Source organism: Urocitellus parryii, chromosome 9 (assembly GCF_045843805.1).
Source record: "Urocitellus parryii isolate mUroPar1 chromosome 9, mUroPar1.hap1, whole genome shotgun sequence".
Taxonomy (NCBI): Eukaryota; Metazoa; Chordata; class Mammalia; order Rodentia; family Sciuridae; genus Urocitellus; species Urocitellus parryii.
In genome coordinates, this window is record NC_135539.1 from 9,151,432 (window position 1) to 9,168,127 (window position 16,696).

The following is a 16,696-nucleotide window of genomic DNA, read 5'->3' on the forward strand; positions in this document are numbered from 1 at the left end:
CCAGTTGCCATTGTAAATCTGTGAGAGAATCGCAGGAGATACAGGGTCATGTATATGGCTTGTCATTAGGGAGGCCCTGGGCTGATGTCACCTGATGGATTGCCAAGGTGTTCACTTTTCCTCTCACTCAAAGGGTTAAAGATGGAATCGGCCAGACAAAAGTGGGCAGCTGTGTCTTTTTTCCAATTGCCCAAATTTCTTCCCTTTTATTCCCCTAAAGGTTTCCACTAAGCTCTGCAGATTGAGGGCTGTGTTAGTTTTGTCTGAGGAAGAGTTGGGTTTGAACTAGATTCCCTTTTGCAGGCCTTTGGAGACCAGTGCACATTTTGATCTAGGGTAATCACAGTGATGCTCTTGCTGCACATCTTGATTGCTTATTGAGCTGAGGTTGTTTTGATGTGATTATCTTTAATATTTATGACCATGTGAGGGAGATGATATTGTCCCCATCATACAAGTAAGGAAACTGAAGCCCAGGGGAGTAAAAGGTGCTTGGCCAAGGTCTCAGAGCTAGTAAGTGGCTGTGCTGGCAGTCTGCTCCTACCCTTATGCTCTCACCTACTCCTGGGTGACTCTTATTTGCATTCGTCTTCTCAACCTTTGGGGAGGAAATCTGGAAAGTCTTACTCCCCTGGTAACTGGTGTCTGTTGACCCAGCTTTGCAGAAAGTTTTATAAATGTTTGAAATCGGTGTATAGGAATCCTGTGTGTACTGCGTTGTTGCTCCTGTTTCTCATGTTGGAGGTGACTGCATGCTCCCAGGCGCTCCAGCTTTCCTTCTTTTGGCCAGGGCTGAACTCCATACTCTTTGCAATTAACATCGACAACAAGGACTTAAATGGGCAGAGCAAATTTGCTCCCACTGTCTCCGACCTCTTAAAGGAATCAACGCAGAACGTGACCTCCTTGCTGAAGGAATCCACTCAGGGAATGAGCAGCCTCCTCAGGGAGATCACAGCCTCTTCTGCTGTCTCTATCCTCATTAAGCCCGAGCAGGAGACCGACCCGCTGCCTGTTGTGTCCAAGAACGTCAGTGCTGGTGAGCAAGAATGGGCATTCGAGGTGGTGCACAGGGGTCCTTGTAAGGACAAGAGAATGTCTGCTGTGGACACCTCTTGTCACCTGAAGGTCATTCCCAGGGGAATGAAATCTAGGGCGCTGTACTCTCGGGTCATGTTTATTTTTCTTGCCTTCATTCACTGTGAAGGGGATCTGACAGGCTCGCCTAGAGAAGGCAGGGGAGAAGAGCAAACGTGGTGGGGCAGCCACAGGAGCCACATGGGCTTGGTCTTCAGTCGTCCACTCAAGCACTCACTGTGTTCTGTGTGTTAGGCAGCGAGCTTAAGATGGCTTGCCCACAATGAGCTTGCAGTCCCTTTGGGATGCACGAGGATAGTGTTTAAAGACAAATTCTCCAAATATCCCTTTGGTACATGTGATGAAGGCCAATCACAGATGCTCTGGAGAATGACCACTTGTCTCGCCTATGTTGTGAGGACGTTTAAGCAGAAGCCTGGGGGAAGAGAGGATTTGGTCAGCTTTAACGCCAGGTGGGAGCAGGCAAAAGGAAGTTGGTTTTCAATAAGTTAATAATAGCTGGGCACGGTGGTGCACGCCTGTAATCCCCGTGAATTGGGAGGCTGAGGCAGGAGGGTCTCGAGTTCGAAACCAGCATCAGCAACTTGGTGAGGCCCTGGACAACTTAGCAAGACCCTGTCTCAAAAAAAAAAAAAAAAAGGGCTGGGGATGTGGCTCAGTGGTAAAATGCCTCTGGGCTCATTCTCTGGTACTACCCCCCCCCAAAAAAAAAAAATTATCCCGGAAGCAATGGATATTGCTACGGGAGAACTGGAAAATTTTGGCTTAAGTTCTAGTCCCTGTGTCCCCAAATCCCTAAGGCAGTAAATGTGGCCATCTTTGAAAATTATCAATGATGGTGAAAACTAAGAATACCATGGGCTCTTCGGCACAGACTTGACTGTCTTGCCTTCAGCAGACGCCTCATGTGCAGATGTAGAAAACGGGACATTGAGGGCTTTGTGTAACAAAGACACACATTTGTACACCAGGAGGAGCTTTGGAAATCCTCAGAGCTGTGCTAGGCTGGTGAAGCATCACCAGGCCACACTTCGAGCCACTGCCTACAACTCCAAAGTGTCTGACATCCAAGTTGGATGATTGGCGGGTGAACAAATGGACTCATCTTAACTCTGACCCCTCAGGCAGTCTTGTTCGCTGCTCCAGTTAGCCTTGCTGTGTAACAAATGACAAAAGGTGGTGGCTTAAATCCACCACGACTCATTTTTTGACGACTCTGGATGGGCATGGCAGGGCTTCGGCTGGCTTCCCTCGGCTTGCTCATGGCATGTCACTGGTGGCTGTGTTTGAAGGCCCAGGGTGGCCCACCTGTGTGCCTGACTGCTGGCTGCTCTGGGTGCCATCGGGGCAGCAGTCTGGGGGTGGGGGGGAACAGAAGCAATGAGACCTCTTGTCACCTGGGCCCTAGAATGGGATGTTATTTCTTTCACATTCCAGTGGTACCATCAGAGCACTGTGCCCGCTCGGATTCAAGGATCTATAGATGGCGCAGGGCCAGCGGCATCATGGGGGGTGGGGGCTGTAGCTGTGAAACAACTGGCTGCGACCCCCATGCTGGTTTTTCTGGTCTGCCTACCACTCTTGGGCGTATTTCCCACAGTGAAACAATGGAAATCATTTCCGCAGTGGCAGCATCCTTGGAATCCAAGTGACACTAGAAGGGACAGTGTCCACCTATGATCTGAAGCGTGTTGACGTACAGGCCTGGGTCCATCTTGCTCAGTCTTCTATAGATGGGTATTTCTCAAGGATTTAAATAAATGAATATGGTGCAGTTAGGCTTCTCAGTAGCCTGAGGGGATCTTCTGGGGCCCCCGGGGGCGAGCTGGCCTGTCCCCCTTCTGTCTTGCCCACTTTTTCTTGCTGTATCTTTCTTTGCCAGATGCCAGATGTAAAAAGGAACGGAAGAAGAAAAAGAAGGTGACCAACATCATCTCATTTGATGAGGAGGAGGATGAGCAGACCTCTGGGGATGCTTTTAAAAAGCTCCCTGGGACAGGGGAGAGCTCGGAGGAGAACTCCGACCGGTCCTCGGTCAACATCATGTCGGCCTTTGAAAGCCCCTTTGGGCCGAATTCCAACGGCAGCCAGAGCAGCAGCTCCTGGAAAGTGGACTCCCTTTCTCTAAATGGGGAGCTTGGGTACCAGAAGCTCGATGTGAAGAGCATCGACGACGAAGGCGTGGATGACAACGAGGACGACGCGTATGCGGACCCATCAGGAAGGAAGCGTGCGGGCCACCTGGGATCACCAGAGAAGTAAGTGCCACTTGAGCTTCCGACTAAGGGATGTGTATTGCCCATTTCTCCTTCTCCCGCAGTGGAGGAAATCGGTCCATTTTCTATCTGTTAGGGCATTAGTCATTTTTCAGTCTTTATTTAGGAGGTGGTGATGTCAGCTTGCCATTCTCCTGAGAACTAAGAGGGGAAGGGAGTATATTTGAAGGCACTTAATACAGAATTAATGCCAGGAAGTGTGCCCTGAAGTTCTTGGTTTGCACAGAGGACTTTGGTTTTCATGAACTGGGTTTTTTTCATCTCTCACTTGTCAATCATAGAAGCCCTGGAGGAGGCAGGCTAGTCTAGAGAGCAGCTGTGTTCCTGTTAGTCTGCAGGGGTGTGAACAGCAGCAGCTTGCCTGTGTGGCTGCTGGAAGTCTCAACTCTGGAGAGGGTCGTGGAAGGGGAAGGGGTAAGGCCTAAAGCAGAAAGCACAGTTGATGAGTGTGCATCTTGGATTCAGAACGACCTGGGATCTTGTACTTGGGCGAGTTTGAATTTCCACACACTCCAGAGCCTCTGGCCTCATCTGAGGCCTGGAGGATGGCAGTATCTGTTGGTGGCAGGGCGTTGTGCAGTCAGCGATGTACTGCACGTGGGCCGTTGTTGCTGGTGCTGGCACAGCAAGTGACATAGCACAGGTCAGCTGTTGCCGCTGTTTTACTCTGATAGTTCTTACACTGTCTCCTCTTCACCCAGAACAGTGCCAAAGGAATCACAGAAGGCTTCATAATTGAGGCAATTAAATACGCATAACTGTGTCTTTCTGTATAACTGAGGTATCCTGGTGTTAGGGTGCACAGTATGACAGCAGCTCAGGGCTAGAGCCTTATGTTTTTTTTTTTTTTCCCTTGTGGTTCTGGGGCTCAAGTCCAGGCCCTTGCAGATGCTAGGCAAGTGCTGTAACACTGGACTACATGCCAAGTCCTTTTAATTTTATTTTGAGATGAGGTTTTCTTACATTGGGCAGGATGGCATTGAACTTGCAGTCTTGTAGCTTCGGCCTTCTGAGGAGCTTGGATTACAGGTTTGTGCTACTGCACCTGGTTTCATGTTTTAATATTAGGTTCTTTTTCATGAGACTAAACTTTATTTTTGCTTCAATCCTCATTTACACAGATGCTACTGTTAGTGGTATTAGCTTGTTGATCATCTGTGAAGTGCTGGATGACATACCTTAGTGATAAAGCAACCCTGTGAGATCGGTGGCCATCATACCTGCTCTATAGGTGAAAGCAGGATTCCATGGAGTGGAGATTTGTCAGATGGGATTTGGGTTCGGATATGTTGTACCCTAAAGTTATACTATCAAATATTCTCCATGCTTTTATATAATCATGAGTCTCGATTGGCCAGTGTGGTGGTTGACTATGATGGCCTACCTGACTGGGCTGTGGAATACTCAAACAACATTTCTGTGATGACATTTCCAGATGAGATGAGTAGCATTTGAATGGGTCAGCTCAGTAAAGCAGATGGAACTCCCCGGAGTGGGTGGGCATCTTGCAATCCTTTGGGGACCTGACTAGAACAAACTGAGGGAGAGGAGGAACTGTGTCCTCTCTGCCCGCCAGCTTAAGCTGGGATGTTGGCCTCCGTAATCTCGGGCTTCAGACCTGAACTGAATGATATCACTAGCATTTCTAGGTCTCCATTTGTAGACTGTGGGGCTCTGGACCTTCATAATCAGTGAACCAGCTCCTCAGTAGAAGTCTCCGTCTTTGCCTATTCCCTCCACTTCCCCCACTTTGGTTCCTTCTCTGCAGAACCCCGATCAACTCGACTGTGGTCCTTCAGATCCCTGCCCTGCCCTGCTAAAGAGTTCCCTTTACTGTTGTGTAATTGGGTTGGTGGCATTGATTTTTTTTTTTTTTTTTTTTTTTTTTTTTGTTGGCCATTTTGAAGTGGAGATTTTCATTTCTGCTCTGAAATTATTTGTTAGGGTAGCTGTTTGGAAGCACTGCTCTTGCTCCTAGGCTATGGATGGTTTTTGTACCTGGAAGCTGTCTTGTGACCCAATGTATTATTCAGGCTTCTCCGGAGAAGCACAACCAGTAGGGTGGTGTTTCCTCCTTTTGATCTCGCTCTGTTTCTATCTATCTGACTCTGTATTGCTCTTGCTCCTTTTCTTGATTTATTTTAAGAAATTCACCTATATTACAGAGGCTGGCCAGTGTGAAGTTGGTAGGTGGCTGACCACTCAGTGAAGAATTGCCATTCAACCTTGAAGGCAGTCTGTCAGCAGCTCTCCTCCTCCTTCTGGGGAGTCAGTCCCACTGGTTGGGTGAGGCTCCCCAGTTAGGCAGGACAATCTGCTTGGTCTTTTGCCTTAAATACGACTCTCACTTGAAAAATACCCTCACGGAGACATCTGGAATACTGTTTGATTAAGTATCTGGGTGATGTGGCCTGGTCAAGTGGACACATACAAGAACTCTCACAGCTGCGTTGAGTTCTCCTGGGCCATTTAGGATGTGCCACTGGATTCTGTGGCTCTGTAGGTGGGTGCACCTGAATTGATCCACTCTGTGCTCTTTTGGCTGCAATCAGCCATTCCTCTTCCTATCCTGCAGGTGCCATTGAGTGGAGGCTGGAAGGGGAGGCCAGCTCCAGGCCAAGGTGGCTGCTGGCATTGTGATGTGTAAAGCACAAAGCTGTGCTGGTGACCTCCAAGGGGGCCTGGGTCCTCCAAAGCCAGTGGGCCTCCCGCAGACTGCGGACAGCTTCTCCCTGGTACACAGGGGGATCTCGATTGAACACTCCATAGAGCAGCCTGGGGAAGAGCCGAGGAATGATGAGATGGCCTGCCAAGTAATACTTTGATTTTGATTTTAAGCTAAGGCTCATAGGAAGGGCCCATGAGGCTGGAACACAGCAGGTGTGTGAGGGGGGCTGTGGCAGGCCAGGAGCAGCTCGGTGGGTGCCACCACCCTTGGTTGTCTTGAGGAGGTCTGTTGTCCAGAGCTGGGTCACCTCCTGTGACAGCTGGTCATAAGCCACTGCTTGATGCCCAGTGTTCTCCCCCTGCCTCAGTGCTGGCCACAGGTATTGGCTTTGTGTTTTTCATCAAAAGGGATAATATCCTTATCATACAAAGGAGTTTTTCTGTCACCTTATGTGCTCTGACATCATTAAATAGGTAAGAACATGATTCCAAAGGAATTAAACATGAATAAATGTTGCACCTTATCAGCAATGAAGTAAATGCGAAGGGAAACGAGGGTCCCATGTCTTGCCAATCACATTTGCCAAGATTTGAAAGGGAGCCCCAGTATTGTGGCCTATATGGGGGGGAGGCAATCTCTCAGTGCACCTCTTCCCAGGTGCAAAGGGGATGTTCGGTCCACATTGGTGCAGTGATGATGGCACAGCTGGTACCAGGGGCCGGCAACAGTCCTGAGGAGACGGTTGGGCAGTGTCAGGAGCTGTGTTGGTCCCGCTTGATTTGGCAGTCCTGTGATGGACTCTGCCTGGGGATGTACCAAGTGGATTCAAAGTCCTGACTCGGAAGCAAAACACCAGAGCTGACCTAAATGCAGCCACTGAGGCGGTTACCAGCCGGGCATGCAGGAGTTGGGTGTTAATATCGTCATGTCTGGGATCTCAAACATTTTGAGTTTGACTATCTGGTAGTAAGAAGATGAGCTCATCTTCTTGCTATCAGATGGAAACATAAGACAGAAAATTCTCCATGTGGTTTTGTTACAGCCATGTGAATGTAAGTCGCATGGAGATGGTGTCCAGCCCAGTTGTATTTTGGATACTTCTGAAAGTATCTTTTCCAAGGAAAAGAACACCCACTGTTGAGCCAATCTTGAAGCCACATCCTGAGGCTTTCCCCGACTTGGGAATCACTTCAACTCATTTTGCTCATATTGAAGTGGTGGCCCTTGGGGCTGCTTTTCCTTGGGTTCAGATTCTCATCTGGAGGGTCCTGGCTTTACCTCATGCACACACATGTTGCTGGAAGTGGTAAGAACTGTGTTGGAAACGAGCAGAACACTGCTGGTACAGAGCTGGTGGATTGCTTGTTAATGGACTGTGGCCTTTGCTGCCCTCTGCTGAGAAGGGTGCACTGGCACTGCGGCAGCTGTCCATCCCCTGGGCCACCAGCTTCTAGACCAGAGCCTCAGAAGCTTGGCTATGACAGATTCTAGAGGCACAACCAAGTTCACCTGAGTCTTGGTCAGAGTCGGGGTCAGCTGCCAGGACACGGGCAGGAGCAGCCCTTCCTTTGCCTCCCCTGCCTGAGTGTCATCCCCTTACCTGTGGGATTCAGTGACAAGTTTTGCGAAATTGTTAGAAATAGTTCCTCAGTTTCCTCCTCAGTGTCTGAACATCTGACCTGACCAGAAGCTAGAGCAGCTGGAAGGAGACGGTGCTGACCAGCCTGTAGGAGGTGCCGGCCAGCCCGCCTGCCCGAGCTAGGGACAGTTATGAAGAAATACCAACATAGACAAGTAGGCCACGGAACCTGAAATATTCACTAGCTGGCCCTAAACTTAGTCAATCTCTTCTCTAAAATAAAAACTCTGTAATGTCACATGGTGGACAGAGGCTGGAGCGCCATTGTAATTGGATTTGGAAAACCCAAAGCCTTGGTTCTGTCGTATGTGGCTGTTGACCTTGGACAAGTCAAATAGTTGGAGTTTTCTTTTTCTTTTCTCTCCCACACCCGTCCCTTCTTTTACTAAGTAGGTATGGTTATCAGCTTTGGTCTTCTTTATTTACTGAGATACAAAAGAATTTTATAAACATCTAGGAACTGCGTAAACACATCCTGGTATTTACTAATGTTCCTGATTGTCCAGAGGCGAAGCTGCAGTGGGCGAATGCTCAGGCAGCTTGGAGTCATCCTGGTGTTACGAAGGCTGTGTGTGTTGGTTTTGAACTTGGCAGATAACCAGGCTCATATGATGTTATTCTGTTAATACTTTAGCTGACCTCCTTTTATTGAAAACCCAGTCACAAGTGGGTCTGATTGTCCTTTGACCCATGGGGTCTGAGAACCAGTGAGGCAAAGCGACATTATCCCAGAGTTGTGTAACCACCGTTGTTTTAGAACCCAGATGGTGGCATTTTCTCTTGCTCAGCACTTTGTGTGGCTGGTACCTCCCCTTCCACGTGTCCCGTCCCTCTGCTTCCCTCAGGTCCTGGCTTCCTTCAACTTGCTCCTCACAGCTCCCCCTTCAGGCCAGTCTTCCATGATCTTCCTGATCAGCGACATGATTCTGAACTGCTGTGTGACATCTTCCCAAAGGATATGTAACTCATGTCCTTGCACCTGTCAGGGTCGGAACCCCACTCGATGCTCCAGACTCCTGCCCATCAGCCCCATCCTGGCCTGGGTGTTTCCCAAGAGCCCTTGAGGAGGCTCAGCAGGTGTGCCTGGTGGTCACGGGCCCTTTGGGGGTCTGGGCCTTGTCATGCAGCTGTCTTCTTTCACCTTAGGCCCCTGGATGGGAACACCTGCCTCTCCCAGGTGCACAGCTGGGCTCCGCTGCAGGTGCTCCACGGCGATGCTGATGTCCTCTTCCCGGTCAGCGGAGTGGGCTCCTATAGCCCGGCAGGTAGGTGCTTTCTCTTTTTTTTTTTTTTCCAATGAGAGAATCAGTTCTGAGAACCAGCATGAGAATCTGAGTTACCTGCACAGGTAGGAATGGGAACCTGGGGCCCAGGGCAAGGAGGGGCTTGTGGGGGACTCAGAAGCTACAGGGCCTTGGTGTTCTAGGAATTTGAGCATCTGAGTTGGGCTGACCTGGCTGGCAATCCCCCAAGTTCCCCCAGGTCTGTTTTACTTTTTTCCCTTATACCAGTGGCTTATTGAACTTGGTCATGTCAAAGTAAACATAAAGAGTGATTGCCATTTTGCCTTTTAGGACCTTGGTTTCCTTCTGAATCTGGCAAGAGGCAGTTCGATGGTGGAGGGGGCTATCTGTCATGTCACTGGTGCCCTGGACAGAAAGCTCTTGGGGCTCTGGGGTGGGTTGCTTGAACTGGCCTTTGACTATGGGCCAGTGTCCTTGCACATTCCATGTGGTGGGCGGGCTCACGTGTAGTCTTATTGTTTCCTGTAGCTGAACAGGTCATGGGACCTGGGGTTTATGTGTGGGTGAACCTGGCTCTCCCAGCAGGACAGGTGCGCCATGCAGTGCACAGAACCTGTAGAGAGAAGTGCCAGGTTGTTGTCACTCTCCTCCCCCAGCACTGCGAGCTCAGAGAGGCCTTAGCCCAATGGACAGGTACTCTGCCATTTTCTAGGGAACACAAGCTTCTCTGGGCCTAGGGTTAGGGAGCTGTGACTGGAGTCTTCCAACTGCTTAGGAAGCTGTTGAAATTTGAACTGGGTGAAGGATTATTCTTGTCACTTGGTGAAGAACAGAAATCCATTTACACTAGCTGAAGGCCAGACAGATGGGCTCCGCAGGCAGCAGAGTTGACTTCCCGTCTGTCAGTCTGGGTGACCTGCCTGGAAAGTGGATGCTGGTAGTGATAACAGTGCCCTCCAGGCTCTAGCAGTGAGTCCAGTGCTGGGGAGGGGTTGTCCTGCTCAGCTGGGGGGTTCACTGCACCATCCCATCCCTCAGATGTGTGGCAAAGACTCCCAGGTTCACCTGGGGAAAGACAGGCTGAGGAGGCAGTGCTAAGACAGGGCAGCTGAGCAGGTCCACAGCTGGGAGCAGGGCTGATCGAGGGGACTCTGGATGGGGAGAGGCCCAACCGTTGTGGTCATCCTGCTTCCCATGCTGCCCCCACCCCGGTCTGTCATTGCCCTCTTCATTCTTACTCTTCCCCTTTCTACTTGAACTTGGCTGAGGTGCCAGCAACGTTGCTCAGCCTTGTGACCTTTGATACCAGCGGGGACATCTCACCGGGTCTCAGCTGAAGTCCCAGAGAGGGCCGGTGTGGTGGGCCTGGCTCGTGTCCGCAGGCCAGACCCCAGAAGCCTTGCCTCTTCAGCTCCCCTGTCCAGGTGGCCCGAGGGGGTTGCCTTGTCATTGCTGGACTGTGTGAGACAGGGGTGAGGGCTTGGAAGCTCGAGGGGGCCCAGGGGTATCCAGGGCCACGGGAGAGTTCTGATGTTTACTCACAGCCTCCGACATGGAGCTCCTCAGCCTCTGATCCCCGCTCAGTCCTTGTTACCTGCTGTTAAATGCTGGCTGGCTGTGGGCACCCCGAGCAGCAGGCTCTGCCCCTCCAGCCTGTGAAACAGAGGAGCTGATGGCTGGTGCTTTGGGGCCTTGCGATTTGCTATTCACGTTGGGATCGGATCTTCCAGAGCCCAGAATTCTAGGCTTTCCATGGATAAGGGCCTCCAGGATCCTCAAGAGAAGGTCCCCACTGTCCCCCAGCACATCTCCTGTAGTCTCTTGGCAGACCCAGAGCGTCCATCTTGTCACTCTTAAGGGGACCCCAAGTTCCAGCTTATCTTGATGGTGCTTACCAGAGGTGATGTGTAGGAGTCAGTGTACCAGTGTTTAACCTTGTAGGCTGTGACAGCCTGTGGGCAGACGCACTGTGGGGAGCATTGCAGGGAAGATCCATGGTGACTGAAGGTGCTGGATCAGGGCTGGGGACTGGTTACCTGCTGCCAAGTTGCGTCAGTCCCTCTGCGTGGTTTCTGTGTCTATGGGAGGCACCTGGGCCAGGTGGTCTCAGGCTCGGCATGCCAGGGTAGGCTCTTTGGGTAGGCTCTGCTAACATTTTTCTGAGACTCTACTTTTGCCCAATGTCTGACTAGTGTCCCTCAGGTTGATGGTGACATTAATGCATTCTCCCTCATTCTGGCCAGGGGCCATTCTGCCCTTTACTATGACTTCCCACGTGGAAAGCTTCTTGCCTCAAGGGATTTCTCGGTCCTCTTTGAAAATGTTGCCTCCTTTGTAGTCACTGCATTGGGAGTAATTAGAGAAAAGGGGAGTGGGGGGGGGCCAAGAAGGAAGCTGGGCCTGGCCAGGAGGGGGTGTTTTTAGTAGCTAAGTCTTGGGAGGGAGGAGGGAACATGCTATGAGTACCCTTGTGAATCTTGCAGGAGGCAGCTCTGCGGTGGAGGGGACTACCTGTCCTGGGTTAGGGGCAATTCAGAGAGGGGAGACCAGCCCAGGGTCTCATCATGGGACCTTGAGCAGGTAGAGGGCTGGGCATGCCTGTGACCTAAAATGGGGCAAGGTGAGTTTACCTGTAAGTCATGGGAAGTCTGACTCCAGCAGCCCAGGCTAAGCAGACGTGATGGTGCAGAGGAGGCCGTGTTGCTCTTTTTGTCCCTCTCGGGTGCAGGGCTAGTTTCATGATGGGCGTTGACAATGAGGAGTTGCTCTAATGAGCAAGGGTTCCCTTGGGTGATATGGATCTTAATGTCACCATCCAGCCTGGGGCTCATGGGTTTTTACCCTTTCCTGCAAAGAGGCTTGTGCAGGGACTCATGCATTTATGAAAATTGGTAACTTGAGATTTTTATCACCTCACTTCTTTGGGAATGTGCTTCTGAATGCAACGTACACAGGGTTAAGTGGCTTTTGGCGAAAGCTAGATTGTCGGTGATTAGACTTTGCTGCCCTCTGCTGTCTGTCTCAAGTCCTGACAGGCAGAAGAAGGTTTGTCCTACAGAAAGCTTTTTTAAAAAAATTACTCCGATTCTGGGGTTGGCCCTGAATACGAACTTCATGCACAGTTCCACTTGCTGTAAGATCAAAAATCGCAGGTTAAGTGGGAGATAAGGTCTTCCATCAGCAGCTGATGCCAAGTCATAAAAATGCCTGGGAAAATGGAGTGGGTAGCAGATTAAGATCCAGTGTGCGGGTGCGTAAGAACTTGTAAGTCAGCTTACGTAGCAGATGAAGGAATGACAAGAAGAGGGAATTGGAATAAACACCTTATCTCCTCTCTGTGATGTCTTTACCCAGATCCCCCCCTGGGAAGCCTGGAGAACGGAACAGGACCTGAGGACCACATTCTCCCAGAGCCTGGGCTTCGGTACAGGTTAATATTAAGAAACCAGGTTGCCTTGTGTATTAATGTATTATTCACAATTTGGCATTTTATTCTTTTTTATAGTACCAGGGGCTGAATCCAGGGGTGCTCTACCTCTGGGCTATATCCCTGTTCTTACTATATTTGAGATGGGGTCTTGTCAAGTTGCTGAGGCTGGCCTCGAACTTGGGATCAACCTGCCTCAGCCTCCCTAGTTGCTGGGATCACAGGCATGTGCCACTGGGCCTGGCTGGCATTTTATTCTTTTTTTAAAGCTAGGAGGAACCTGCTAGAGTTATATGCAAGGCCTTACTTCACACTTCTGCTCAGGGGTGGTCTTACATCTCACAGTGTGCCCTTGCCAAGAGGCTTAGGTCATCTGTCCCCACAGAGTCACTGCAGGAGACTGCACAGTGGTCAAACTTGATTTGCATACCTCCTGTCCTTCTTATACTTTTTGAGCTATATCTGAGTTCTTCTTGTCATTTTCTTAATCTAAATACTAATACTTGGTAATATTTAACAGTCCTAGTGTTATATTTAAGTCCCTTTGATGCCATGTAATATTTAAGTACACCACCTACAGTGCAAAAGGGTTTCCTTTTTTTCTTTCAAATTGAAGAATCTCAAGGGGGAACTGAGTTGCCAGGTCATTGGCTGTTTGGTGACAGTAGAGGTAGACGGCAAGCTTTCCCAATGCGCCCACTGTCCTTGCTGCTCTTACTTTCACTACGTTTTTTTCCTGTGCTTTTAGTTTGGTGTCTTGGGGACGTATCCACCTGCATTTCCAACCCTGTCTTCAGGGTGGGCTTCTTGTCTGCTGCCCCCAAACCAGACCTGGTGCCTCTGTCAAACCCAGAATAGGCAGGATTCCAAAAGTGACACTACCTGGAGCAGGCTAGTACATGGGGTGCCAGGTCAAAGGACGGCTTCACAGACTCTTCCAGGGCTCAGTTCTTGATCCTGTTTATTTTTAGAAAATTTGCAGAATGCTCCAATGAATGAAAAATGACTCTTTAACCCAACTCCATGACATGGTCGATGCTTTGGTGCTTTCCCTCTGTGTGTGCGCGCGTGTGAGCATGTGAGCGCAGGTGTGTGTATAAGCACTACATGTGGCCCTGCTATTTTCACAAGAGCTGGTCATATTATTTTTTCGCATTATGAAGAGCTGGCCCTCATTATTTGCAGGGATTCTGTTCCGTGGAGCTTCTGTGAAGGTTCCGCTGTTGCTTGGCGGGGAGGTGCTGGGTTGGTTATCCGAGACTTTGTCGCAACATTTTTCTTGGTTGGTCAATATGTCTGGCTTTGCCTCTGCCTGTTCAAAGACGGCTTGTTGAGTGTCTGGTGTTGACTGTCTCGCTGAGCTCGTGGTCAGTGGCAGATGGCTTCTGCCTGGATGGAGCTCTCTCGCACGTTGCCCCCTGAGGCGCGTGGCAGCCTCTTGCTGTAGACTCATGAGGCAGCCATGTACCTGGGGACCCCTATAAACGGAAAATCGCCCGGAAGCCCTACTTAGATGTGGAAAATCTAAGACTAAGGAGACTATGGAAAGGACACTTGTCTACAGTTGCGAGAGTTGAAATGAGAAGGCAGGCACCTTGCTTGTCCTCAGCTGGGGACTCCATTGTTTTGCTCATGAGCAACTTGTGAAAGTATTCTGTGAGCATTGATTTTGGGGGCTACAAATACACTTCATGAGTAGACTAGTTGACAGATACAGAGTCTGCAAATAACAGGATCGACTGATTTCTGATGGCTGCCTTCTGTTCCTCCCGCTAGAGAACCCCAATAAGCGACCACCTGCTTGTGTTTTGAGTGGGGAGGTTGGGCATTTTAAGTGGCTGAGTGTAACTTCCTTTTCCCTGCTTTTCCCCAGTGTGGACGCCAGCCCTCCAGCCCAAGGAAGTCCTCTGAGCAGCCTCTTGCCTTCTGCGTCGGTGCCAGAATCCATGACGATTAGTAAGTACTCCTCCCGCTGCCACCACCCGTACTGGGCTGGCTGTGGGTCTGTGCATCACAGAAGTGTCTTTGCGCTTACTCCTACATGACTGAGGATGTGGCCGGCTGTGAACTTGAGGTGTGGTGCATGGTTGCAGGCTTTGGACCTCTGGGTAACTTGTGAGGCTGGGGTGTGTGCATCCTCTTGGGACATGCCTTGGGTGGAGTGGCACTGAGGTGGATGGGAAACTTCTGTGGCTCAGTTTCAGGGTTTGCTTCCTGTCAGGTGGTCAGCAGCAGAGGAGAAGTCTAGGCTCCTTTTTGTGCTCCAGAGGAGTCGGGCTTATCAGTGAGGAAGATGCAGCCTCCCCAAACAGGGAGAAATGTTCTTAATGATCAGACTTGAACTATCTCTGTCTTTACTATCTTAAGCAGAGAAAGCATTAGAGAGCAAGAGTGAGTTTGACTGGCTTTATATAACACAAATAAATCAACATGGCTGACAAGTTAGAGATGCCAATCTGAGGCAGCCAGGCTGGGACTGGTGCATGGCTCCATGGTTATTAGAAACCAGGGCTCCTCCTATCTTGCCTTATAGGTCAAAAGGAGCTGTTTTAGCTCCAGCCATCTCATTCTCATCCCAGGAAGTAGGAAGGAGGATGGGGAAAGGAGAGGCTTTCTTTAGACCCTAAATTCTATATGTGGAAACAAACTTGGATCCAGTACAAATTATAGCTTTTTTGGTTAATCGGCATCCGACTGAAATTGCATTTCCTTCAATTATGAAAGTAGCAGCAGGCCTTAGGAACTGTAGCTGCAGTGGCAGAGTGAGTGCCTTGGTCGCCGATCGAAGTCATAGGCACCTTTTAACAGCTAGGGCATGAGGACATCTTGGTGTCATTTTCGCTTTGAAATGCGGTAGTTCCTCAATGTGATAATGTGGGAACATGCATATGACTGTCACTTGAGTGTTGTACATGTGGGTCATTATCTTTCAACTTAAGCAGTTCCTTTGTAGTTTTTTGTTTTGTGAGTTTTTAAAGATTGTTTATTCTCTGCAAGGAAGCCCACGGGCTACCCTAGACCATGGAATAGGCCCACGGTACATGACAGCAGAAGCCCCCAGCTGTGGGAACCCATCCCAGAAGATACGCACAGAATCGCATTCACGTCTTGGGCCAACGGTATTCCCTTGGGCTCCCCTGGCTGCAAAGGAGGAAACCTGCTCTCCCCCATGAGTCCTCCTCTAGGGAAGGAGGATGGAGTTTCAGAGGCATCCAGTGTTCAGTTTCAAGGGTTCAGTTTCAAGAAACGGGAAGTGGGTAGGTGCTCTGAGGTTGCTGTGGGAATGTGTGGCTCATCCTCAGGTTTGAATTCAGCTGAGCAGGTATTTCTGGATCCCCAAGTACAGAGGCCATGTGGAGTAGGTGAGCGTGCAGGTTCCTGTTTTTCATATTGTAGCCATTTATTTACCTCTGTACTACCCCATGGTTGTGTTTTTTTTAATGGTATCCCCCCAAAAGCCACCTTCCCCCCAAAACAAAACGAAATACAACTTGAATGTTTTTATTCAGAAGGGAACCCTTAGCAGCTCTCGGTATGCAGTAATGACACTAGCAGCTGACTTCCATAGTGGGTCACTGAACAGAAGCAGAGGGAAATGGGGTCCTGGAGCGAGTCTGGCTGTTGCTGGCCTGGGTTCTAATGGAGGCCCTCTCCCACTGTTGATGGAGGTGGAGGCTCTGGCTTCTTTTTCTGCTTGTGTCTGTGGCACCACCACGAGGGGCACACGTCTCGGACTTCATACGGCCAGGAAGGTCTGCAGCTACCAGAGACCATGGTGGATGAACAGTGCAACAAAGCCCGTCTGGACCCTGTTTTGGGGGGCCAGCCTGTTGGAGCTGCTGCTTGGGGAAAGGGACCCACTAGAAGAGATGGGAGTTGAGGCAGACATCCAGGTCCTGCCACCAGGCAGCCAGTCAAGAGCGGCTGGAAAGCCACAGCCTTGGTGCCGGCGATGGTGCCTGAACTTGATTGAGGGACATGGTGAAGCTTGGGTGTGGGAGTTTTTGGAAAGGTCCTGCTGTTGGTGATATTCCTGGATTCGGCTCTGAGGCCTGTACGAAAGCAAGAAGGGAAGACAGATCAAGAACATTGACGAAAACCCAGCAGTCGTGAGATACTTTTTTTTTTTTTTTGTGTGTGTGCTGGGGATTGAACCCAGGGCCTTGGGCATGCGAGGCAAACACTTGGCCAACTGAGCCATGTCCCCAGCCCTGTGATACACTTTTTTTATGCCAGAAAAGGGGGACAGGCGGCCAAGGGAGCGCCAGGAGGGTGTGGGCGATGCTTGGTGCCAGACTTGCACATTTCCCAGAAGTCGTAAAAAGATGGACAAGGATACGGGGG

At 50.1% G+C, this 16,696-nt stretch overlaps 1 protein-coding gene across 1 annotated transcript in view; it reads left to right on the forward strand.

The window, feature by feature from the left end:
- The window catches only part of Snx29 (sorting nexin 29), a 384,257-nt gene that overhangs the window by 60,626 nt on the left and 306,935 nt on the right, over positions 1-16,696 (forward strand). Inside the window, exons 7-11 of the mRNA XM_026385539.2 lie at positions 791-1,039; positions 2,981-3,356; positions 8,828-8,946; positions 12,280-12,355; positions 14,226-14,308. Coding sequence (XP_026241324.2) covers positions 791-1,039; positions 2,981-3,356; positions 8,828-8,946; positions 12,280-12,355; positions 14,226-14,308 — 903 coding nt within the window. The remainder of the gene's footprint in view (positions 1-790; positions 1,040-2,980; positions 3,357-8,827; positions 8,947-12,279; positions 12,356-14,225; positions 14,309-16,696) is intronic.